At 45.2% G+C, this 25330-nt stretch overlaps 1 protein-coding gene across 3 annotated transcripts in view; it reads right to left on the bottom strand.

Annotated features, from left to right (window-relative positions):
• LOC138504113 (myosin heavy chain, cardiac muscle isoform-like) overlaps positions 1-25330 on the bottom strand; it is a 610907-nt gene that overhangs the window by 61020 nt on the left and 524557 nt on the right. For all 3 annotated transcript variants that reach the window (XM_069624333.1, XM_069624332.1, XM_069624334.1), the window contains one exon: positions 12330-12428. In XM_069624333.1, coding sequence (XP_069480434.1) covers positions 12330-12428 — 99 coding nt within the window. The remainder of the gene's footprint in view (positions 1-12329; positions 12429-25330) is intronic.

Here is a 25330-nt window from a genome sequence, read left to right as displayed (position 1 = left end):
TAAAAACTGTGAAGAAACCTTTGCTGGAAGCCTCCACGGATGACTACTGCTGCAAGTTCCCATCCAGTGTCCAGTTTGTTCATCTCAAGACCAAGAATTCAGGGACAGCGATCTGTGCTGCTGCATCCTGAAGGCATTCACTCAGAAGTTATTCTTTTCTCCTAAGGTACTGTGCTGGCTTAGGTAATACTTACCTTATGTCTTGTGTGAATCCTGTGAGGCTGAGTGGATGATTTCTGTGGTTGGGAGTTTGTACATACCACTTGCCCAGGCCTACAGCTGGAAGACATATAGGGAGCCTTCAGTGAAGTCCCTGAACACTTTAACCTCACACCGAAGCTAATACTTACTTGTTTAAGAAGATATCCTCTAACTTTGACTTTCCTGCAATTGAAACCTATCCTGGCCTAATTCCAGCTGGCCCCTAGATCACTAGGGCCCACCTTCTGCTGCTGGTTCATGCTATAGACTAGGGGAGGACTTTATAAGATAAGGAGTCTGCCTTGAAAGTATAACAAGTGTAAAAAAGCGTACTTGCTAAAGAGGTTAGTGTGGTAACTATGTGTCTGAGAAAGAAGAAGTTAGTGTCACGTTCATGCTTACCTTTGAGTTGCATTCCCCCCTTCTGAAAAGTAATAAGTATTGGTACTGTTTTATTATTCCTAACTGAATGAGTGTAAAAGCTTTCCAATAGGGTTTACCTGCCTTTAATAACATTGTATCATTCTTAAAGTGTATCATTGGGGTTTGCCTTTCCTGGTCTGCTTTATACAGGCCGAAAACAGTCTTTAAATTAATACTTATCTTTGAGTTGCTGGTAGTTCCTCTTACAAGTATATAGGCGATCCTCTCGTCTATTATCTGCTGCTCTTCTAAACTTGTAACACTGGGTTGAGTTTCCTGAATTGCTTTGGTGCTATTATAAAATAGTTTCATAAAGCTCTTACTTTATTTTTTATTTTATTTATTTTTATTTTATTTTAGTAAGCATTTGTTAGGCGCTTATACAACTGAATAGTGTTTCAAAGCACCACAAGGCTAAATGGTAAGGGAACGCAGGAAAATAATAATAGCAAAACAAGAAAATACAGTGTGGCATTTCGGGCGTGCAAGTGCAGTGAGGAGAAGTGCAGGATATAAGGAGCGGGGGAAGGGCAGAAGAGTGGCAAATGCTGGTGGAGGGCCGGGACGGAAGTGCTAAGGGGAACTAAAGGGGAGAACCTCAGGCTAAATGGTAGACCAGGTGACTCCCAGGAGTGGGATGCACAGCCGGCAATCAGGGGTACGCAAGCGCAGTGCAGTGGGGGGAGGAGGGTGCTGGTATTGACTGGGAAGAAAGGTCTGGAATAAGGATCAGGCCACCAGTCACGCCGGCAGTGGGGTGATTAGCAGGGAAGAGAAAGAGGGAAGGAGGTAGAGAACAGCATAGGTTTTAGCAGTTTCTGGAACTTGAGGAGGTCCGGCTCAAGTCTGAGAGGGGAAGGGAGGCTATTCTAAAGGGAGGCGTCAGCCTAGGAGAGAGACCTGCCCCTCACTCTCTGCTTGGAAAAGCGTTTGACAGTCAAACAGTTGGAGTTATAGGAGGATATTTAGGAAGGGGAAAGTTGTAGATAGCATGGTCCTATGCCCGAGAAGGCCTTGTGGATTATGCAGAGGGTCTTACATTTGATCCTTGCAGCCACCGGGAGCCAGTTGAGAATTTCTTGGACTGGAGAGATACAGTCCCTCAATTTAAGGCCAAGTCTGCTAAGTCTTTCAGCCCTATTCTGGATTAGCTGAAGGGGCGTAGGGAGGAAAGAAGGAGATTGAGAAAGAGGCCGTTGCAGTAGTTTAACCTGGAGAGGACCAGAGCTCTGGAGACATTGAGCTCCTGGGGGAAGGTAAGGTAAGGAAGAATGCCTCTGAGGAATTGAAGCTGGAAGTGGGACTTCTTAGTCAGATCCATGATGCGAGGGATGAAGGAGAGAGCGGAGTCGAATATGACCCCAAGATTTTTGGCCTCACAGGATGGTTGGGGTAGAGGCCCCAAAAATGGTGGCCAGAGGGTAGGGGGAAAGGAGGGTGCAGGTGTCCCAATCAGAAGGATCTTCGTCTTACTGGCATTAAGGCAGAGATCATTGGCTGCACACCATGCCTTAATGGCGGGCAGACAGTCAGGGACCAGAGAGGAGGAAGAGGAGGCAGTAGAGGGAGGTTTGAAAGAAAGTTGTGCGTCATCGGCATAACACTGGAAATGAGGAGAGAAGGAGGAATTCAAGGGAGGAAGAGGGGCAAGATAGATATTGAACATCCATGGTGATAGGATAGTGCCCCCGGGGCGCCACAGGTAGAGAGGGAGGTGCTGGAAGAGAAATGGCCCAATTGTAACTGGGAAGGGCGGTTAGTGAGAAAAGAGGTCAGACAATCTAGTGCCCGGTCAGTGACGCCGAGGATGTCACAGAGTCGTTTTATGAGGATGGAATGGTTGACTGCATCAAAGACAGAGGAGAGATCAAAGAGAATGAGACCTGCGGGGGAATCAGAGTCAAGATTTGCGAGCATGGTTTCACAGATGTTCAGGAGAGCAGTTTCCATGCCTCTGGATGCCCAGAATCCAGATTGATGGTCATGAAGGCAACCGACAAGATCAGTATGAAGGGTCAATTGTGGGAGGACCAACTTCTCCAAGAGTTTACCCAGGAATGGGGTAGTGGAAATAGGGCGATAGTTAGCCAGGCAGGAGGGGTCAGCAGACAGCTTTTTTAACAGAGGGTGTTCAAGGGAGTGCTTCAGGGATAGAGGGAAAGAACCAGTGGTGAAGGAGTGGTTTCAAATGTCAGCAAAGCTGGGCGAGAGAGGAGATGTTGTCCTTGATGTTTCTGGAGGAGCAGGGGAGCACCTGTTTCGAGGAGACCTTCATAAAGCGGACCATTTTAAAGACCTCATCCAGTGCTATGGGCAGGAGGGATGAGAGAGGGGGGTAGAAGGAGACGAGCCAAGGGAAACAGGGTGCAAGGGCGGGAGTGGAGATGGGACTGGAGGAGAGTGGGGACAAGATGTCCTGGGTTATTTGTGTGAAATGGGAGGCCAAAGCGGTGCAGAGAGCCTGGGAACAAAGGAGAGAGGTGGAGACTGCAGCTGGATTGGCAAGTTCCTTGCAAATTTTTAAAGGTTTGACTGCGTAATTTGTGGCTCCAGAGATGCAGGCTTGGATGTGGTCCTGCTTCTTGGAGTGGACAGAGAAGCGATATCACCTTAGAAACTGTATTATACACTTATTAAAAGTATACTGGGTATAACTAGCTATTAGGTAGGGGATAGTTATATGCCAATGGGTCAATTACTGACCTTGAAATACATTGTGTCTTTCTTAAAGTGTAATTAGGTTTTGCTTTCCCTGATTTGTTTAGTGCTTTCTGAAATAGTTATTGAGTGTTCATACTATAACTGAGTGTCACTGCATAACTGACTGGGTCTACTACCCTTGAATTACTGATGGTGTTCTAAAAGTATATCTAACCTGGTTTTACTCCCAAAGAATAGCTGACTGCCATTCTGAACAAGTTGTAGGTTTGACCCACCTTGACTACTGATTGTATTCTCAATAAGGTTATACATTGTGTTGTATCCACAAGTATTGAGTTGGTTTTTATAATTGTGTTGTTATGATATGTTATAGAACTTATTTCCCCAAGATTTATCTGGGCCTCATTGTTTTTTAAATAAACTCTTTATTTTTACAATACATATGGGCCTCATTACGAGTTGCCGGAAAATCCGGCTCATTTACCGGCATGGCGGGAAGTGCGTGTCCGTGCACTCAAGAACCCGCTAACAGCGGCCGATAACGAGTGCACGAGCACACGCGTCCCCCCATGCCGGTAGTGGAAAAACCGCCATCCCGGTAACGGCCCACCAACCCCCCTATACCGGCATTGTGGCTTGCGTCCACTCCGTAACTGCCTTCAATGAATCACTAAAAACCGGCACGGTAACTCCGGCACGGAATCACTGTGTTCGCAAAACCGGACCCGGAAATGACGTCATTGCGCAGGAACGGGAAATAGGCTGGCGGCCATCTTTAAAAACACAATCCATTGCAATCCTCCACAACCACCACTCCTCCCGTGTCGTCGTGTGTCAGAATAGCATCATCATGGCCAAGGCCAGCAGGAAATCCACCCAGAGGAAGAGGAATCAGGGTTTCTCGGGCGCTGAGCTCACCATGCTCGCCAACACCCTGGAAGAGCATGCTGACATAATCTGCAGCACAGACCTAAAGCATGCGGCCCAAACCCGCAAAAAAGAGGTCTGGCTTGAGGTCGCTCAGAGGGTGTCAGCAGTGGGGAGCTCTCCAAGGAGTGTGCGTGACTGCCGGAAGCGCTGGGACGACCTCCGCCTCCGTGTCCGGAGGATCCTGTCGGAGAACCGGAATGCCGCAATGGCGACAGGCGGTGGCCCACACTCCCCAGTCAAATTGATGCCATGGGAGGAGACGGCAAGTGGTTTCATCGACCCTGAATCCATTGAGGGGATCGGAGATCAGGAGGCCGGCGCAGCAATCACCACAGAGGAAGGTGAGTGTACCATCACAACCACGTATTACGACACATGATGTGGCCCAACTGATGGGGAAGTTAGAGTGGGCAAGGTGATGCATCAACATATCCATAGAATAATCATTGTCACTCCCTGCACCACATGGACGCTGAGTGACGACCCAAATCCCAACAGAGGTGCCACATGACCCAACCATGCCCATGCACCCGCCACACAGAGACCAAACTAATGCTACCCCACCAGCCATACATTGATTCCCCACATACCCCCTCAGTACACCTAAAGCAACAACCCAGAAATGAAATGATGGCTGAATGCATGAACATATCCCACCGCAATTCATCATAGCTGCCATTTGACAGCATCACTGATGACCTGCATCTCTTCTATCCCCCAGGCACCGATGATGAATGTGGACCACTGGACAGGGGTGCAAGCACGTCCAGTGCACGCAAGGGGACCAGGGCCACCGCAACCCACCAGGCCAAGGAAATCACATCTGCCAAAGCCAGTGTGCCACGCAAGGCACCAACGCTGCAGGGGACACCTGCACCCACTGTACAACAACAGAGAACCACAACAGTGGGAGCCGTGCCGCCAGCCACCAGGGACGTTGTGTCCACAGAGGTGGAAGATGATGCAGATTTGATGTCTGGCACACCCACCACAAGCCACATTGCCAGCCCCCAACCTCTTGCGGAGTCTGAGTGCCTCAATGATCCCTGTCTACATGACTCCGACCTCAGGGAATCAGACTATGCGCTGTTTGAGGACAGTGCCCCGGACGAGGGCTTCGCGCAGGCGCCTTCCACCACCTTGCCAGCCACCACTCTGCCTTCCTCCACCCGGCCAGCCACCACCCTGCCAGCCACCACCCTGCCAGCCACGACTCTGCAAGCCACCACTCTGCCTTCCTCCACCCGGCCAGCCACCACCCTGCCAGCCACCACCCTGCCAGCCACCACCCTGCCAGCCACCACTCTGCAAGCCACCACTCTGCATTCCTCCACCCGGCCAGCAACCAGCACACCTGCGGACGACACCTCGTTGGAGTCCCGCCTGACAAGGGTAGAGGCCCGGCAGGAGTCCATGCTCCAAATCATGCACCAGCAGGTAGAAGCAGGGAATGAGGCCATGAGTGCCATTGTACCGGCTATTGCAGCCAATACTGCTGCAGTGGAGGCATCTACGCGTGCCTTCAGGGAGTGCATGGGGTCACTGACAGAGGCCCTCCTTGCAGGTAACGCTCAGATGCAGCGGCCACACCTTGCCACAGACAGTGGATTGACAATAGATACCTCTGCAACAACTACACCTACCACCTCGTCGCAATCCAGTCCAGTGCCTCTGATGAGGAGGAGCGCAGGACGGTCGGCCATGGCACCCCCCGAACCAAAACTTCCAAAGAAGTGAATGCACGGACAATGACAATGTGGAGAACAACATTGGGGAAGGGAGCACTGTTCGTTGCACATATGGGGACACTTTGCATCTGTGGGGTGTTTTGAGGGTTTGTGGGGTGGGAGAAGGAGTTCACAGGGGTGTTTTGAGGGTATTTTGTCCGCCACATCACGTTTGATTGAAATACACCGTAGTGTGCAAGCATATCATTGTTTGGACTTCATTCTTTTCAGACATGTGCATTCATTTTATTTGGTGTACAGTGGGCCAATTGGGAACATCAAGGTGTGCATGTCCTGATTCAGTGTGTCGTAGACACATTACTCACATCGTCCATGCGTTTCTATGGATTGTGTATATTTTGCCTACAGCATGTCTATCCCGTGCAGCACGTACTGGCAGGGGGACTCCTTCGCCTCTGTCTCCATCCCCTTCATCCTCACCCAGGCCATGCCTGTGAATGTGAGGTGGCAGTGTGACATTCCTTCAGACGCACATGTTGTGCAGCATGACACAGGCCATGGTGATCTGTGCCACCTTCTCAGGCCTACATGTGAGTGCCCCACCAGGCCTGGTTATGCTGCGGAAACGCACCTTCACCAGGCCAAAGGCCGGCTCAATGTCTACACGGGTACGAGTGTGCACACAACTGTACTCCTCTTCATGGCGTTCTGCGGGTTACGCACAGGGGTAAGTATCCACGGCCTCAAGGGATGTCCTCCATCACCTGCAGGTGGAGACGAATCGGTATGTGTTGCTCAGAACTACCACCTTCAGGGAGCACAGTCATGTCAGCAGCTACTTGATGTGGGCATGCACATGTCCCAGTACGTGTAGGAAATGGTCACCTAGATGCAATGTATACTGTAATGGGATGTGGTACACTGGATGGGATTGAATGGAAGATACAGGGTCTATTCCTGCATGCTGAGGGTCATGTGCTGCGGTATTGCGACAATGTGTAGTCTGGAGATTCATGAGGGATATTGTTTGCTATGCATGGTCAGACTAGCCGCATTGCCGTAGTTGCCATCCCATTCAGTCATGCATTGCTTGCCAACACCATGCTCCCCTGGTTGTGCCTCTTACATATTTTCATCCGTATGCATCATTTGGGATGTGTGGCACAGTGATGTGTCCTGTTCCATTCGGCTGGTTCAGGTGAGGAGTGTTTGCCTCTGCATTCATTCCCAAGTCAGTGGCTATTGGCGCACTAGTGTGCTTTCGCACACACACCTTTCCCACCCTGGTGCAGTGGACCAACCCCCCTACTTCATCCGCACACATCAGTACCCCACAGCATGGCCATGGCCTTGTGGTTCGACTCAGCAAGCTGCCAGGCATGTGGTCCAGCATGTTGCGGCATGTGATGGTGTAGGGTTGACTTGCGGAGTACCATGGCATCATGTGTGGATCCAGGGATTCGGGGACAGCAATGGGTGATGATCTTGCTTGAGTCACATGCCATTTGCACATCGAGGGAGTGGTATTGCTTGCGATTGTGGGGCACAGCCTCTATGTTATGGGAATATTACTATTCTACATGGGTGCAGTCGATGGCACCTACGAATTTGGGCATGCATGGCAGTGCATGGAAGCATACTTTGGTTTTGGGTATATCCTGGCCAGTCCGTGATGGGGATTCATGGCTGCCTGTGTGCTTCATGAGGGCATCGTGCACTTGGTTCAGCATACGTGTAGATGGTGGTTGTGAACTGTCATGCAGCTGGCCCGTAGGTGCCTGCGGACAGGTAGTGTAGCACAGACAGCACCCTTGGTGGTGGGGGGATGGCAGTGCGTATTTATACGTGGATGAAAATGTATCATGTACACTATGGTGGTGATGGTGTCACAGTCCAACCGGTATAGGGTGTGGATGTGCCAGGGGTTTGGTTGGATGGGCTGGGTCTGGTGCGAGGGATTGGTGGCTGCCTACAAGGCACTGGTGTCTGCGCTGGTGGTAATTGCTGGCCCTGTCTCACCCTCCTTCTCCTCCTGCGTCTCCTCTGTGCTGCCTATTGTTGCTGCTGTGTCAGTTGTTGCTGTAGTTACTGTTGTTGGAGCAGTATAGGCATGTCCAACAGTGCCATGGTTGCAACTGATACTTCGGGCATTTTGGTGTGGGAAGGGTTGTTGTGTGTAGGTGTGCTCAGTTTATACTGGCTCAGCCTACATTGACTGATTCTGTGCTCCTGTGGCAGCTGCCTTGTATCCTGATTACTGTTTGCAGGTGGTCTGAGATGCCTGTGTGGCCAGCATCGTGCAGCACGTGATTACCGGGATCACGATGCCGGTATTTCCATGTATACGTAGGTTGTGATTCCCCCCTTATACCGGCATGCCGGTATTTACGCAATGGAGGGGCGCGTGTACGCGCCTATGCTGCAGTTAACGCCACCGTGGTTTAGGGTGCCGTTCATTCCGGGTTTGGGGGTCGGAATGCAACTGAACGGATGACGATGCCGGTATTAGCATACTGGCATTGTTTTTCACTTACCGGCATACCTCGTAATGAGGCCCATAGTGTTTCAGTGTTTCTTTGGACCATATGTATGTTACAATTTCTTTGTACCAAACTACAACCCTCCCTCCCTCCTAAGATAGGCCTGGCTGCCGTGTCCATGCTACCACATTCTCAGGTGGTACAGCCTTATACTAAGAGTGGAGCTTATTTACTGCCTCAGATATGGTTTTCATGAAGTCTTGGTAGGACTTTAGAAAAACTATCCTAACAGTGCCCAGCCTGGTACGGCGATCCTCTGCTCCAGGCCGAATCAATGTTATCACTGTGCCACCCGTAATTCCGCTGATGAAAATGTGGTCAACAATTATGGTGCTGCGCAGTGATCAGAAAGATCACTTTGCCTGGAATCCTCCAACCCACACCTCCCCACTCTCTACCCCCACTCACCTTTACTGCAGCACACTTCTGTGTGCGCCGCCGACTGCCTTCTACCCCGATCAGCGGAAGTTCCTACCACCTACGTGGGGCAGTGCTGACATCGCAGAGTCCTATTTTTTTTGGGTGTCCCTCACTTACCATATTGGTAGGCGGGGGACACCCCTGTAACCCGTGACTCCCATTACTGCGACCAAGGAGAGTGGGGGACACCCCCAAAACTTCTGCTCTGCTTGGGCGCAGTAATGGAGGTTGGGATTTTTGGACAGTGCTCAGGCACAGTATTAGTAATGTTGGAACAATTGTGGTGACATTTTGGTATGATTCCCTGCAGGCTCCGCTCACCTCGTCGGAGTATCGAGTGGCACTTTCTTCGGTATTACCCAAATTGACCTTTTACAATTGACCTTTTGCACAATTTACCTAATTATAGTGGTCCTAAATGACCTTCTGCACAATTGCACTTCCCCCATCATCCCGGTCAACTCTTGGGTCTCCAGGGGCAGATGCGACCCCCCAGCTGGGGGGTCAGTGGCAGCTCCGACTTGCCTCCGATCCCGAAGCAGCTGGCCCCTGATCGCACCCGATTCTGGATTCTTGTACTGCCTCCGACAGGGTCAGAGCTGCGAGGTGGGTCCCTGAGCCTTAGGGTTCTGTTGGAAGTGTGTCCTCAGGAATCTCCACACACTCCACTTCAATGTGCCTGGAATTTTTCCCGATTGTGCCCCTCTGTGTCTTGATCATGTCTATTGGATTGCTGATCTCCCGGGAGGGTTAATAGTGGGGGCTCTTTCCACTTAATTATGCATAGATGCAGGAGCATAATGTCCAGGTGTCTGCCATCTGCGTGCCCCCTATTGGCCTCTGCCTTTTACAGGTTAAACTCCTGTGTGTGGGAATAGCTTATCAAGAGAACTTTTCAAGTACAAAGAAGTATGAAATGTGTTATTCCTTTCATTGAGGAAATGATAGATAATACAAAGAGATTATGACTACTGTGAGAAACCTGAAGGTGTCGCCCTAGCTAGTCCCTGGGGATCTGTCATCCAGGTGGCCAGGACACGGCCATCGCTATTGGATCCAGATCCTGGGGGTGGACCAGTGAGGGAGAATCACCTGGATGGGGATCCTTCGGAGTGGGAGTGGGACACCGATGGGCGAGACGCGTTATCCCCCTTCTTTCAACATCCTTTCCCCATTCTACCACGTAGGACATTCCAAAACACCAGAGCCGTTTACCCGATGTGGCCCAATGCCAAGGTCAGGCAAAGTCAGGCAATTGACTGGAATTACACACACCTGACAGCCCTTTCCTTTCCCATCAGGGATAAAAGGTGGAGCACAACAGCACAGTATGAGCAAGGCAGTCGGCACAACTTAAGAGCTAACAGATCACAACATTTCAAGAGAAGGAGAAAGACGGCGCAGACTGAGAGTGTGGCAAGGGGAGAGTCGACCTTGTCCTTTCCCAACAAGGCCTGTGAAGCCTCCGCAGAGCGAATAATAAACCTGCGAACAATAGCCAACGTGTGTTGCAAGTACGGTACTCATGACCCTCCTCTGCTGATTGCCAAGCCGAGTGGAGATGCTTGTCTCGATGGTACCAACCTTGACTCCAAGCAGAAGGACAGCCAAGCAGTTCATAATAGCCGGTGAGTCGAGGGGAGAACCAATAAGAAACGGATCTGTGTTGAATGAAAAGTAGCAAATGGCTATTTGAACTTTGAACAAACAAAGAACTGTTAAATATTGTGAATGGGGAAAACCAGCAGTAGAGGAGTCCGGCATCACGTGGGTGCTCACTCAAAAATCTCTGGGCAATTACCCAACGGTAAAAGACTACCATAACCAGAAGGCCTTGGGAAGAGGCGAAGAAAGGTCAAATCGGTCATACAGGGGTCTTGTAAAATCCTCTGTACCGTCTAAAGTCTTTGACCAGCAGGATTGTGAAAGTTAAGAGAAGTGAATGCTGCATGGTGAAAATTAACACATGAACTGTGTTTCGTAACGTTGGCGAGAGTGAACCCGGAAGAGGGATGCTGACAACCAGGGGCAAAGCCTGAAGACTTGTTTAAGATTTGTGGACGCGAGAAGCAGTGCAAAACAAGGGGACGTAAACTGTCCCCCTTGTTATTTGAGGTCAGAGCCCGGCCGAGGGAGATCCACGGGTGGAAAGTCACCACCCAAAGTTCATTGAGAAAGGACCTGTGTTGATACGTTGTTGAACACGACTGCGAGGGGTCTGCACCCAGCGAGACCCAGGGATGAAGCCATCACTCAACGTGTTCATAGAACAAGAACTTTGTGTTTGTTGAGAGCATCAGGCCTAGAATGCAAGAGACTTTTATTGGAATCAGCGAAGAACCTGATAGTTGCTACGGAACTGTTAGCTCGTGCTGGAAAGGCTCGAGCTGTGCTGTGCTCCAAAGTGACACATTGTCCCGTGCTAAACACCTGAGGAAGGAAGACCTCAATGCAATCACATCCTGACTTATTATTTGTGAACACTTTCCCTTTATTTGAACACCCTATCCCACACTCTTTGTGTAATTAGTTGTGTATTAGTTTTTTTTTGTCTAGCCATTTTCACTTTGATGAAGACACCACAAGGACTGCCTTATTTTTCATTTGATGGTCGCCCTTGCATCTTAGATTTAAGTTTAAGTTAGGCGTTTTTCCATCCTGCATTGAAAGTTTAATAAACACTCTTGAACTGTGATCCCTTCTATCTGTCTTTACTGTTGTCACCATGAGTCCCTTACACTACCCAATAATTCATATGCAGATATAGGTTTTTGCAATACTTGATGCAACTAGTCGTGCAACGTGGTTTCATTCCCACAAAGTTACTTTGTGGCAGGTTTCATCATGGGGGTAACATAGATATATGTAGAGGTGTAGAGGGCGTGGAGGGATGGGAGATGGGGGTTGGTAGGGGGTGGGAGTTGGGTCATAGCGGGGACTGCCCCATTGAAATGAAATACAAATCCCATTAGGAAATCTACAATAAAGTTTCTTACCACTTTGTAATTTGTGGACATGAAATTGCATGGTGCCGCCACTAGCCATCCTGACTTCCATGCCAATGCACTGGCATTGTTGTAAGCTTAGAAGCACTGGCACTGAACAATTTGTCCTCTTTATAGTAGTACTGGTACTAACTACTCTGCCCTGATGATTTATATAACGCTTCATACCAGGCTGTTTCGGTCCCTATGATGTGTAATAATCAGCTTCATTAGTGTTACCAACTTGTACTCAATTTATCAACCTCTGGAGTGTGAAGGATTGAGTCAGCCCAACTTGGGTATCAAACACATGTCACACAGCATTGCCCTGTTCCCAAGGCGAGCGTGTTTGCTTAAGCTATCCACCCAAAATGATGCACTAACATTGGACACTGTACCTCACACATAGATTCACTTGCACCAGAATGTTAACTTCCTCATAGGCAGGTTGAGGCTCTATGGAGCACTTGAAAGTCCCTCACCTGCTCAGTCACCATCTGATGCTGTCGTCTCAGGCGCTCGTTGTCTGATTGGAGGGTATCAAGGACTTGTTCATCCAGCCGCGCATGCTCGGTCAGACCCTGCAGAATGAGAGGTGCCAGAGGGTAGTTGGAAAGGAGGATTATGGCAAAATATCGTTGGTAAATGTGTGCTAAATGAAAGAGAAGAGACAGCAGAGATGTGTAGAAAGCTGCAATACCAAAGTACCTATATTAGCTCCATAATACAACTATTTGAATACTTGGTAATGTGTAATGGCTTCACCTCAGTTTCCACTCACATTCATGGATCCATTAGGGGAGCGGAACACCGTTTGCTCATTTCTGTCTGACCCGCATGATGGGTTTCACAGAGGCAATAAATGTACTGCCACTCACCTGTCCTCTGTGGTTGTCACTCACCGACACTCCTTTACTGTCTCTGACAAATAGTCCATCATTGTAACTTAACTTTCAGCCTAATTTTACTCCCACTCAACACTCCCTGATTGTTAATCACTGACTCCTCATATTGTCACTCAGAGTTATGCCCTCACCATCCATCAGATCGTCCATCACTTTCACTAAAAGACCATAAACCACTGTTCATAGACCCTCTTTCAAGTCACTCCATTTCCCCCTTCACTGTTACTCATAGAGTCTCCGTAACTATAACGTAATCATAAATGTTCAAGCACTTCCTGATGTACACTTCCTCATAATCCCATCGTCAGCCCTTGACTATTAATCCCCTAAGCATTCTTGTAGAGCTGCAGCTTCCCCTTCACTCCTCTACCATAATTCCTACCACAATCACTTGCTGAATACATTTAAATGTGTATGATTGATTGAGCAAATGTCTTACTCAGGTAACTTGATCACACTTACTGATGTTCACAACATCCCATTCGCTCACTAACACTCAATGTGTGTCTCAAAACAGTGCATCAGTAGTTATACCAGTAGACTTCTTCCAGAATTAACCGTCCATTTGTATCCCGACCCTGTGTACAGTATTCAATGCTGCTATCTGCTCCAAGGAAGTCCCTTGAACTTGGAGGGAGGCCACAATAGTTCCCATCCATGAAAAGAGGGGCTAAAGATCAGCCCAAAAACTACCGCCCGATATCCTTACTGGTTTGTGCCGGGAAGACCTTTGGCAAAGTCTTGCTGGCAAAATTCCAAAAATGGGTGGATGATACAGGGTTCATCAGTAATGTCCAGGTGGGTTTTCGTGTTGGACGGGGTAGCGTGAATCCTTGTTTTCTGTTGTCCTTATTAATCCCAAAATATACAAAATCACTCAAAATAAAATTATATGTTATATTTCTGGATCTCAAAACAGCTTTTGACTCCGTCCCAAGAGCAATGTTGTGGCAGTTCTTGAAGAGGTGTGAAGTCCCAAAAGAGCTGATCGATGCGTTCAAATTACTCCATGTGCAGACCCAAGCTACAGTGCGTTATGGCCTTGCAGGGGACCAGGCCGACCCATTTGATGTGATAAAGGGGGTTCGCCAGGGTTGTGTCTTGGCCCGGCTCCTCTTTCTGTTATACATCTAGGAAACGCCCCAAAAATGGAGTTAAAAAATTGACCACCCTATTTTTCAGTGATGATGCGGCGATCCTCGCCACTACTCCATCTGGGCTGAGATCGGCCCTTAACATCTTCTTGGCGAAATGCAAGGAGCTCGGCCTTGTGATTAATGGCACTAAAACCAAAGTTATGGTTTTTGAAAACCCATTATCGGGATAACTGATAGCAGACCCAGTAAAATGAGCAGTGGTGATCTAGGAATAGCACAATTTGTCCAATCTCTATACTCTGTATGGCACTGTCCCAATAGCCTCTATTTGTGCTACATTCCCCCAAAGAAATTCCCTTTTCAATTTTATATGACCAGCATAAATCCGTTGGTAGGAGTTCACAATCTTTCATCCTCGATGTTGTCCAATACAGCCAATTAACAACTCTCTGTTGGGTGTACCACAGATCTAAATTCACCTTAACTCGAGAGATATTTCAACATATGTTTGACCAGTCTTTATCCGAAATAGGAACTTGAAGTTCATCTTCCGAAAACAGACGCTTTGAGTCAGTGATGCAAGGATTTGTTAGCAGTAAGCGATATAACAACGAGACGGTTACGATGTGCCCTCAAAAGATAATTCTACTGCATTTCATTGTGCAGCGTCACATTTAACGGGGAGAAGATAGATGTGAAGATGCTGGAAAGTAACTGATATTTCTGTACCTCAGATCCCTGTAGCTTATATTTGAAATGTAAGAATCTGAAATCCGCCAGCACACTTCCGATCAAGATATCCTTGAGTTTCCAAATCCCATCCCTCCACCAAAAAAACAATGTATTGAATTATTTCCCCATTTAAAATCCTGGTTGTACTAAGACTTGATTCATGTGATAGCAGGGTCCTTATATTTTTCTGCTTGTTGATGTTTTTTGAGATTTCCAATATATAATCCACCGCTGGTGGTGCCAACCTACTCATCTAATGCTTGCCCATTGTCAACAAGCAATCCTAGGCCTCTGAGATACAGTATCATTTTCAATAGACACTCAAATTGGGTTAGATTCATAATATGTATTTAACCATTTGTGTAGGCCTCGCAGTGTTTATACTGCATGATCATTTTTCAGAATCAGGAAACCAAAACCACCTTCCTTAACTGGAAGCCTCAAGATCTTCATTGAAATACAGAGCCTCTTTTATTCACCCCAAATGAAATTGTTGAATATCTTCTTTGTTTTGTGAGAAACCAGAGGGTATCTCACCTGCTAGTCCCCAGGGATCTCTCACTCTCAGGTGGCCAGGGCACGGACATTGCAATCGGATCCGGACCCTGGGTGTGGACCAGTGCGGGAGGATCACCTGGGTGAGGGGTCTTTGAGGAGTGGGGGTGAGACAGCCGATGGTGAGATGTGGTATTCCCCCTTTTTTGTTCATCTACACCATCCATTTTGTAAGATTTTCTAAAGTCCAATCCCCCCTTTTTACACAAACACTGGGCCGAGGAAGAGGCTGACTGAGTGTCACCAGACTAATTCTCTCACATCGTACTGGACATGTCCCGTTAATCTTGTCAGGCTAAGTCAGGCACTTTACGCTAAGTGCATACACCTGATACCAGTTTGCTCTCCTCACATGAACAAAAGGCAACACCTAAAGACCCAAGGGTTCCCTACTGGAGGTCGTTGTCTCTGACAGACCACGAAAGACACGTGGAGAAGGCCAGATCCCACAAGTGAAGATTGCATTGAGTTTCAAGGATGCCAGTGACCCTTCATGGTGAACAGCAGAGTTGGGGAGGCAAGGCCAAGCATGTGGTACTAACCTTGACTCATGAATTGGAAATAGCAAAACAAGAAAGAAGTGCACACAGCCAGTGATTTGGCAAGCGACCTGAGAGACTGGTGTGTGTTCAAGCGAATGAAGTAGCAACATTATATCACAAGTGAAGGCTTCATGTGTGTGGATGAGACACGAAGAAAGGCAGACCTGTGAATTAACTTTGAAGTAAAAGGCAGCTGTGAGATCGGCGAAATTAAGTAACAGAGTGGTTCGGAGAAAGGAAGTAGCCCATTCGAAAGTCTCCATGAAAGGTACATTGTTTGAAGCTATAAAGCGAATAAACTGAAGCTATAAAGCGAATAAACAGCAAAAGTGAATTAAGCAAGAGTGAGCATGAACATGTCTAAGTGGTCCTGTGGTGGTCTGGAAAGAGAGCCACGCACATTCAAAAGTCTTCCACATACGAAAGGGGTCAGAGCCCGATTGAGGGAGACCCAAAGTACAATAAGATTAGGGAAGGGAGCCCACTGGCAAGTTTGGATTGAAATGTGACGTGAGAGGTATGAGTCTCACAGAGGGGAACCTACGTGAACTGTGTGCTGTAAGGTCTGAGCCCGGCAGAGGGGCACCTTTGTGAACTTTGCATTGGAATACAATTTTTAAAGTCAAGAAAAAGGCTACAACATAGAAGGCCAGGCGGCCTCTATCCATGGTATGTAACTGCTTAGAGTGTTAGAAACAGAGCCAGACTGTGTCATCCTATCTACAAGGACAACCTTAGTCCGTGAGGTTTAACATGAGGAGGAGAGCTGGATCAACTACCTTTATTCTTTTGAACACTGATTTTTCCTTTCCATACATTTCTCCTTTTTACACTTTTGTACAAGAGGTAGGGCAGGCATTAGGTTTTTGTTAGCATAGGCCATTTTGATTTGACGACTTCACTAGGACTGTTTTGTTTATCGTTTGACGGTCAAAACTACTCCCATCTTAGTTATAGTGCAAAATAGCAGTTTCTCTGACCCCAACATTTTCAAAAAAGGTTTTACAAATTGTATCCATTGTGTCAGTGTCATACTTGCAATACCATGCCTTCCCTACAGTTTCCATCATAATTTTGCTTGGAAAAGGAAGTGGAAGCATATGAAATAAATAGAGTAACTTAGTGAGGAGAGACATTTTGATGGCACCAATTTTACCCCATAGTGTAAGATTCAATTTCGACCACCTGATGCGTTCAAATATTAGGTTGGTTTACTTGATCCTAATATTGTAGAACAATAATTGTGGAATATTTTTTGTGATGTGAATTCCCAGGTATTTGAATCCATCCTAGTGTTTCTAGTAGATTAATATAAGAGATTTCAGGATCAGACAGCAAAACAAGTAAATCATCAGCATACACTAAGACCTTAATAGTACACGAGTCACAGTTGATAGACTTGATTCCCTCGTGAGAGCGAATTAGTGCTGCAAGAGATTCCATATCAAGATTAAAGAGAAGGGGTGACAATGGACAACCTTGACGAGTTCCACAACATACCTGAAATGTATCAGATGTTATCCCATTAACAAGAACCTGAGCCTTTGATTCACTGTACAAGGATCTAAAAAGGCTCAGAAATGTAGGTCCAAAATGGAATCTTTTCAAGACCAGATATAGAAATGACCAGCTCACTCTATCAAAAGTCTTTTCAACGTCAATACTTATTGCTGCAAGTGGCTCAGAGCTATCCCTACAAAGGTGAATCACATCTATTAGTTCTCTCATATTGTCATAACTATGTCTACCCCCAATGAAACTCGTTTTGGTTTTATGTACCCACCGTGGTATTAGTGTCCCCAAAGAGGAAGCAAATATTTTCATCAATATTTTAATATCAACATTTAACAAAGTTATCAACCTGTAGTTAACACAATAAGTATGATCTCTACCAGGTTTAGGAATTAATGTAAAGAAAGCCAAACACATAGACTGCAGTATTATTCCCCGCTCTGCAATATTTCTATAAACCTCACTCAGCACTGGCATCATGTATTCCTGAAATATACAATACAATTCAAATGTATAACCATCTGGTCCTGGATATTTTCCTTTTTTGAGGATATTATTGCCTCAAATATTTCCTCTTCAATGATTTCAGCATCTAGCTCGCTAGATTCAGTGACATTCAACCTATTCAAATCTATATCTTCCAGAAATCTATATGTTTCATCTTCAACAAAGTTGTTCTCACCCTTTTATAAATCAACATAAAACCATTCAAAAGCTGTGTTAATGTCTTCATACTTCACTAACTGTGCCCCATTAACCTGCATAATAGACAATGTTTGCCCTTTTGACTCATTTTTTAAAGTCTGCTAGCCAGCAAAGACCCTGCTCTCTCACCATGTTCCCAATACTAATATAAAAAGATTTCTTGCTCTGCTATATTAGTGAGCCATGCTCATATTCCATGCAGAGCCAGTCAGGTCAGGATGTGGGCTTCAAAATAAAGTCAGGGAAAAAACAACTTCACCAATTAAGAAGACGAAGAGGCAGTAGGAAGCAGGCACACGACAAGTCAAACAGTGGCTGTACATGGCCCCAAGCTATGCAAGAGTGCTTGTGGCCAACTCTGCAAATACAGATGCATTTAAAGAAGTAGAGCAGGATGAGGGCAACTTGTGAATAACATTCAAACATACATTTGCATGGAGAGAGGGTGTAATAAATTGAAAAGAATTGAAAAGAAGGATAAATTGGGCATTGATTCAGGGTCTCTATGTCAAGAGAAGGGAGGGATCAGGAAGACATGACTATTTCCTCTGACTGTGTGTGAGCCAACATAGCCAGAGAAGGGCAAGGAACTGCGGAATAGTCCTTCCTGCTCCCATCTTCCTGTATTATGTGTGCTTTTTGGAGTGAGACTACCTGTGAAGGCATCTTGAAATAAGAAACAGACAACAGATTCACTTTTCTAAAAATAAAATGAAAATAAACTAAGGATAGTCTGTGTCATTCAGTTCAACTCAAAAGTCAGTCTTTGTCCAAAACCTATCCTTGCCCTCACAACTAGAGATGTACAATGTGTAGGGATGTAAGCAACCAAAGAAACGGTGTTCAAAATAAAGTTCTACGTTTCTTCCAGCTCATGTCTTGCTTTTCAGCTTCCCCTTCCCCAAGTTCAAAACAGTTCCATAAAAAGGCCTCAGGGTTGCCTTCCCCAAGTTCAACACAGTTCAAAGATCCTCTGGATTCCCTTCCCCAAGAAGGCAACTCTTCTAATTTCAAAATCACAGTCAATTAAATATTCTCAGCTTTCAATAATGATTCCAAATTCACTTTGTAACCTTTAAGGCTTTTCACCAATTCATACAGCTTGCTCCTTTCTTTAATTACGTTAACACTCATTAAGCAAAACAGTTTCAGTAGCTTGACTTTTCTTGGTTCTCTCCAAGTAAGGGTTTACACAATCTAGGCGCATTTGTTGGACCACGCGGTCCACCCATTACAGGTTACGCAACTGATAACCCTTTGGCACTTTGTGATGTTCACTTGCTCTCATTGGACTTCCTTGTCAACACAGGCTTCCTCTCTGAACCTGTGTCAGTAGTCCATATTCAATTGTGTTTCTCCATGGCAGTCTCTTGACTCTGGCACAATGTGACTTTCACATAATTCACTATGTGGTGTGTATTCCTTGTCACCACCTTGCTTTCCCACTATCCAACAGTGCTTATCATTTGCTTTTCACTTGCTTCATAGGCGCTCATTACTGGCTTTCACTTGGCTCATACTTTAACATTGTCCATCAATGCTTTTTACTTTCTTTCACTGTGTTTGTAAATCGACATCACTTTCTTTTCACTTGTGCAGTATTGTCATTCACTTTGCATATCTTCATAAAGTACTATGCAGCTTGTTCGGCATTCATTAATCTTCCCTTCAGTCTCCAGACCCATTTAGTACAAGGTTTCATTCTATCGGCATCTTCCTTTGCCCAAACCCAGCCCTTGGAGCGCCCCGCTATGAGTGTTCCCTCTCCAACACTCACCGATAGACTGGTGCTTTCGGTTCCGCCTCCTGAAGTCTCTGGCTCCCCCTTCACTTGCCGGGAGCTCGAACGAGCAGCGCTCGTCTTTTCTCTACGGCTTCTTGGAGTCTTCTGTGCCCCCCATCTCCGGCTGGGGACACACGTCACAGGGATCTGCAGGACTCTCGACCCTCTCGCAGCCGTTCGGACTCCGGCATCTTTCTCGCTCTCCTGCAGCACTCTGTGTCCTTTTCACCAACCCCTCTCCAGCCTGCTCTGCGTAGGTTGCTGCTTCCTTCTCCCCAGGCGGGTCTCTCTTTTCCTCTCGCTTGTCTCTCCTTACATGCACCTGTAGCCCTTCAACTGGCTGCAGGTGCAAGTCATTTGCCGGACCACAATGACCTTTATTATTGGGACATGCCTGACCATGGTAGTGGTGTTCCACAGTCCTCTTCCTCATCTTAGCACCAAAGTGGTGTGCACAGATTGAAGTGTGCATTACTCCCAGTTGCCTCTTCCTTGTCCCAGTCTTAAAGGAATATGAATATGGGACAGTGTAGGTTGTTACCAGTCTTCTCCTCTTTAACACACACACACACACACACACACACACACACACACACACACACACACACACACACACACACACACACACACACACTCCCCCAAGGTCCCTCCACCCATGTGATCTTCCCTTGCATATTTACCCCCATGGTCAGGACCCAATAGCGATGACCTTTCCCTTGCCACCTGAGAAGAGGATCCAAGGGGAGTAGATGGGAGGATGCCCCCAGGTTCCTTACATGCCCAACTGCCTAAATAGTCGAAAATCTAGAAGGGACTCAATGTCAGGGTCCGGCTTGACTGAATTCCACAGGAGCTGATGCTGGCCCCAAAGACCCTCACCAGGAGTTCACCTCTCAACCCTTAAACATAAACTGAGCTGAAAACCCCAAGAAAGGGAAAGGGGAATTTGGAGAAAATAACAACGGAGACACAGCTGCCCTTCAACCGTCTGGTAGGCTCTGGTATCTGTGATAAACAAATACACCTTGTTACTAATATAATAAGAAAACTTCTTTTCTAAATTATGCTAAATAAATTCTAACCTCTTTACCTCTTAAACCTCAGTAAAAGACTTAGAGGTTAGTAACCTTTGTGGAATATCTTGTAAATATATCTTGTATTGTGCAAATAGTTCAAGCCAACCTAGTCTCTTTAGAATCCTTAAGTGATGGCCTTTGCAACATCTTTTCAGAATTAGATATTCTTCTTACTTCAAAGTTCTTCTGATCTTATGTAGTTTTCAATGCTTACATAAATTGCAGTCTTTCTCTGAAAACATTGAGTTCTATTTGCATAGATTACTTTAAATTATATTCTTTAACTTCCTGGAATACTGCTTTCTTTCTGCGTGTGAATTGTTTTCCTTATTTACACATTTACACAAAGAACGTATAGTTTCTTCCTTTACTAGCGTGTGCGATAAACACGTGAAATCAGAAGACGTGAAGAGTTGTCCTCGCGTGTAAAATACACACGCGATTATCTTAAAAAACCCGCGCGCGTGAAAAAATACATAAACGCGATAAAAATAACACGCGCTGATAAAAATGGACTCGCGCTCTATCGCAGCCCGACACGCGCTTTCTCTTGAGACGTATTTCGCGTAAAAAATATACACGCGCTAAAGTTAACTTGCGCAATTCTTTTAGGCACGCGCTCTATCGCAAACCACATGCGCTTTCTCAGGAAACGACTTTCACGTGAAAAATGTACACGCACTTTAAAAAGAACACGCAAACGGCAACTTGCGAGCTCGCGCACACATTAAACAGTCTTGAAGAACATTTCACACAGTTAATCAACTTTAAAATCCTACGCACAATCTTCAAGCTTGTTTTCCTTATAATAACTTTAACTGTAATGTCTCTTTTCTCAAATGAACTTGAAACTTGTTTACTCTTTAAGTTTTCTTATAAAAGAAAATGAAAGTTCACTGTGACAATCTCAAAATCTTTAAAAGAACGATCCCACCTGATGACTTCTTGTTCAAATTGGATCAGCAAACAATATTCTTACTTTGGTAGATTTTCTGAGCTCTGGAAAGGCCTTACTTAAGGAGCTTAACTAATACACAACCAGCCACTGAATTTCTCTGGATGAAAGGCAGTTTTAAATCTTGCTCATCTCCCAAGATTCAAACCCATTGTCCTCTCCACCAATCAGGCAACCAAACATATCATTGTTTCTTTAACCAATCAGAGTAAGTTTCTTTCACTCCATCTTGACTTGGGCAAGCACAATGTTAATTCTATGAACAAACTCTTCCTGTTACTAAACCAGCCAGTTCTAAAAGCACAACTAACCCAGCCAGCTCTAAAGGCACAATGTTAATCTTGTTACTCTTCCTGTTATGAAACTAGTCAGTCCTGACAGTACCCCCCTCTTCAAAGCCCTGTCCCAGGGCCTGGTTTAGCAGGGAAACTCTTGTGAAATTGTTTTATCAATTGAGGGGCATGTACATCTACTTGATCCTCCCAAGATCTTTCTTCAGGACCGTATCCCTTCCAGTCAATAAGATATTGTAAGGTACCTCTAACAATCCTGGAATCTAAGATTTTCTTAACTTCAAACTCTTCGTCATTTTCCTCTGTGTAAACTGCTGGTGGTGGTTTTCCTAATCTAGTTCCTGACACACAAGGTTTCACTAAGCTAACATGAAATGTAGGGTGACTTTTGATACTTGCGGGTAATTTCAGTTTGATTGCTACGGGATTTATTATTCTTTCTATTTCAAATGGACCAATAAATCTCGGACTAAATTTAGTTCTTCCCTTTAAACGCAAGTTTTTTGTGGACAACCAAACTTTTTGACCCACCTGATAATGTGGTGCTTTACGACGTTTCTTATCAGCAAATGTTTTAAATCTTAGCTTACTTTTTTCTAAGGTTTCTTTAGCTTTCACTAAACCATCTCTAATACAAGTCAATCGCTGCTCAACCTCTGGATTGGAATACTCAGATGGTAACACTTCTTTCAAAAATCGTGGATGGAAACCATAGTTGCTAAAAAATGGAGAATACTTAGTAGAATCCTTGACAGAATTGTTATAGCTAAACTCTGCTAGCCAAAGAAGATCTACCCAACTTCCTCTTTCTTGCCAAAAAGCTCTAATATATTTTTCCAATTCTTGATTTACTCGCTCTGTTTGGCCGTTGGTCTGTGGGTGATAACCTGAAGAAAGCTTTACCTCAATTCCCAACTCTGTACAGAAAGCTCGCCAAAACTTAGAAATGAACTGGGACCCTCGATCTGATACAATATGTGATGGTAGACCATGTAATCGTACTACTTCTTGCAAAAAACTTTTTGCCAGATTCCTTGCAGAAGCCTCTCCTTTCATGGGAATGAAATGCCCAGCTTTAGTTAGTAAATCCACAACTACTAATACTGTAGTGTAACCTTGATCTTTGGGAAGATCTACAATATAATCCATAGAGATTGTAAACCAAGGACTAGGAGGTACTGGTAATGGATTTAATAACCCAGATGGTTTTCCTCCTCCTGACTTTACTCGAGCACAGACTTCACATGTTTTCACGTAGTCTTCAATATCTTTTTTCATTTCTTTCCACCAAAACTTTCTCTCAATCAGTTCAATAGTTTTACGAATTCCAGGGTGACCTACCAACTTGGATTCATGACATTCTTGCATAATTTCCTTTTGCAGTTCCTTGCTTGGAAGGTAAATTTTAGAATGAACACATGGAAATCCTTCAATTAAATGTCTTCCAGAATCCTCCGCTAACCAAGATTGAATTTCATCTTCTGGTAATTCCTTTAGAATCTTTTTAAGAAGCTGATTCTCTTCCTGTGTAGCACTTAGGATAAATTTTTCTTCTGCAATCACTGGTTCTGGTAATAATTGATTTTCAACTTCTCCCGAATATCCGTGTCGTGATAAAGCATCCGCTTTACCGTTTAACCGCCCAGGCTTGAATGTTATCACAAAATCGTATTCTGAAAAGAAAAGTGACCACCTAAGTTGTCGAGGTGATAGTGTTCGAGCAGATTTCAAAAACAGAAGATTTCGATGATCGGTTAAAACGGTTACTGTGAATCTTGCTCCCAACAGATAATGTCTCCATTCCTGAAATGCTTTCTTGATTGCCAGGAGTTCTCTGTCTGTAATTGTGTAGTTCACTTCTGCTGGAAGCAATTTCTTAGATAGATAGGCCACAGGATGCAACTGTCCAGTTTCAGGATGCCTTTGAGAAAGCACTGCTCCAATTGCAACATTAGAAGCATCTGCCTCCACAAAAAATGGTTGTGAAGGATCTGGGTGTAATAAGATCGGTCCAGATGTAAAACAGTTCTTCAATGTTTTGAAAGCTTGATCCGCTTCATCTTTCCACTCAAATTTCATTCCTTTCTTCAATAATTTGGTGATAGGAGCAACAGTTTGAGAGAAATTTTTAATGAATCTCCTGTAAAAGTTTGCAAAGCCCAGGAAGCTTTGGATATCTTTAACACAAGTTGGAGTTGGCCACTGTTCAACTGCCTTAATTTTCTTCATATCCATTTCCAAACCTTTGGGAGAAATCATAAAACCTAGAAATTCCACTTCTCTGGTATGAAATTGGCTCTTTTCTAACTTAGCAAATAGTTTATTCTCCCTTAGTCGTTGTAACACTTTCTTGACATGTTCTTCATGTTGCATGAGATCCTTAGAATAAATGAGAATGTCATCTATGTATACTACTGCAAAGATGTCAATAAAATCTCTTAATACCTCATTTATAAAAAATTGAAAGGCTGCGGGAGCGTTACACAATCCGAATGGCATTACTTGATATTCGAAAAGACCAAATTTTGTTCTAAATGCCGTCTTCCATTCATCACCTTGACGAACTCGCACCAAATGATATGCACCACGAAGATCTAGTTTGCTAAATACTGAGGCTCCTTGAATCTGGTCTAACATTACTGATATCAAAGGCAGCGGATATCTGTTTTTAATTGTTATCTTGTTTAATGCTCTATAATCTATGCATGTTCGTAAAGTGCCTTCCTTTTTGGGAACAAAAAATAGTGGAGAAGCTGCTGGCGATTGAGAGTGCCTGATGAAACCCTTATTCAAATTTTCTTGGATGTAATCCTTCAAATGTTGATTCTCTTTTTCTGTTAAGGCATAGATGCGACTGCAAGGAATGTGGGCCCCTGGTTCTAAATCAATTTTACAGTCATACTCTCTATGAGGAGGTAATTCATTAGCTTCCTTTTCACTAAACACATCATTGAAATCATGGTAACACTTTGGTAATTCTCCCATTACAGCCCCTATAGAATGTACTATAGTTCCCAAATTCACCAAACCTTCCACTACTTCTGAACAATTATCACTAGAAACATTTTCCTGAATTGCTTCTTTACAACAATTTGTAACACAAAAAGCAGAATCCAATTTCACCACTCTTCTTCCCCAATCAATCTGAGGGTTATGATACGTCAACCAAGGCATTCCCAAAATTATTTTCAACTGTGGAGTGTCAATTAATTCAAACACAATTTCCTCCCAGTGTCCTCCAATTTCCATTTCCAATGGGATTGTTTCATGTGTAATTAAACCTGATGTCAGTTGAGACCCATCCACCGCTCTCACATACTCTGGTATA

This window comes from Ambystoma mexicanum, chromosome 11 (genome assembly GCF_040938575.1).
Source record: "Ambystoma mexicanum isolate Mex_15411 chromosome 11, UKY_AmexF1_1, whole genome shotgun sequence".
In the NCBI taxonomy this organism is placed as follows: domain Eukaryota; kingdom Metazoa; phylum Chordata; class Amphibia; order Caudata; family Ambystomatidae; genus Ambystoma; species Ambystoma mexicanum.
The sequence above is the reverse complement of the archived record's forward strand: the minus strand, read 5'-3'. Positions and strand labels throughout refer to the sequence as shown.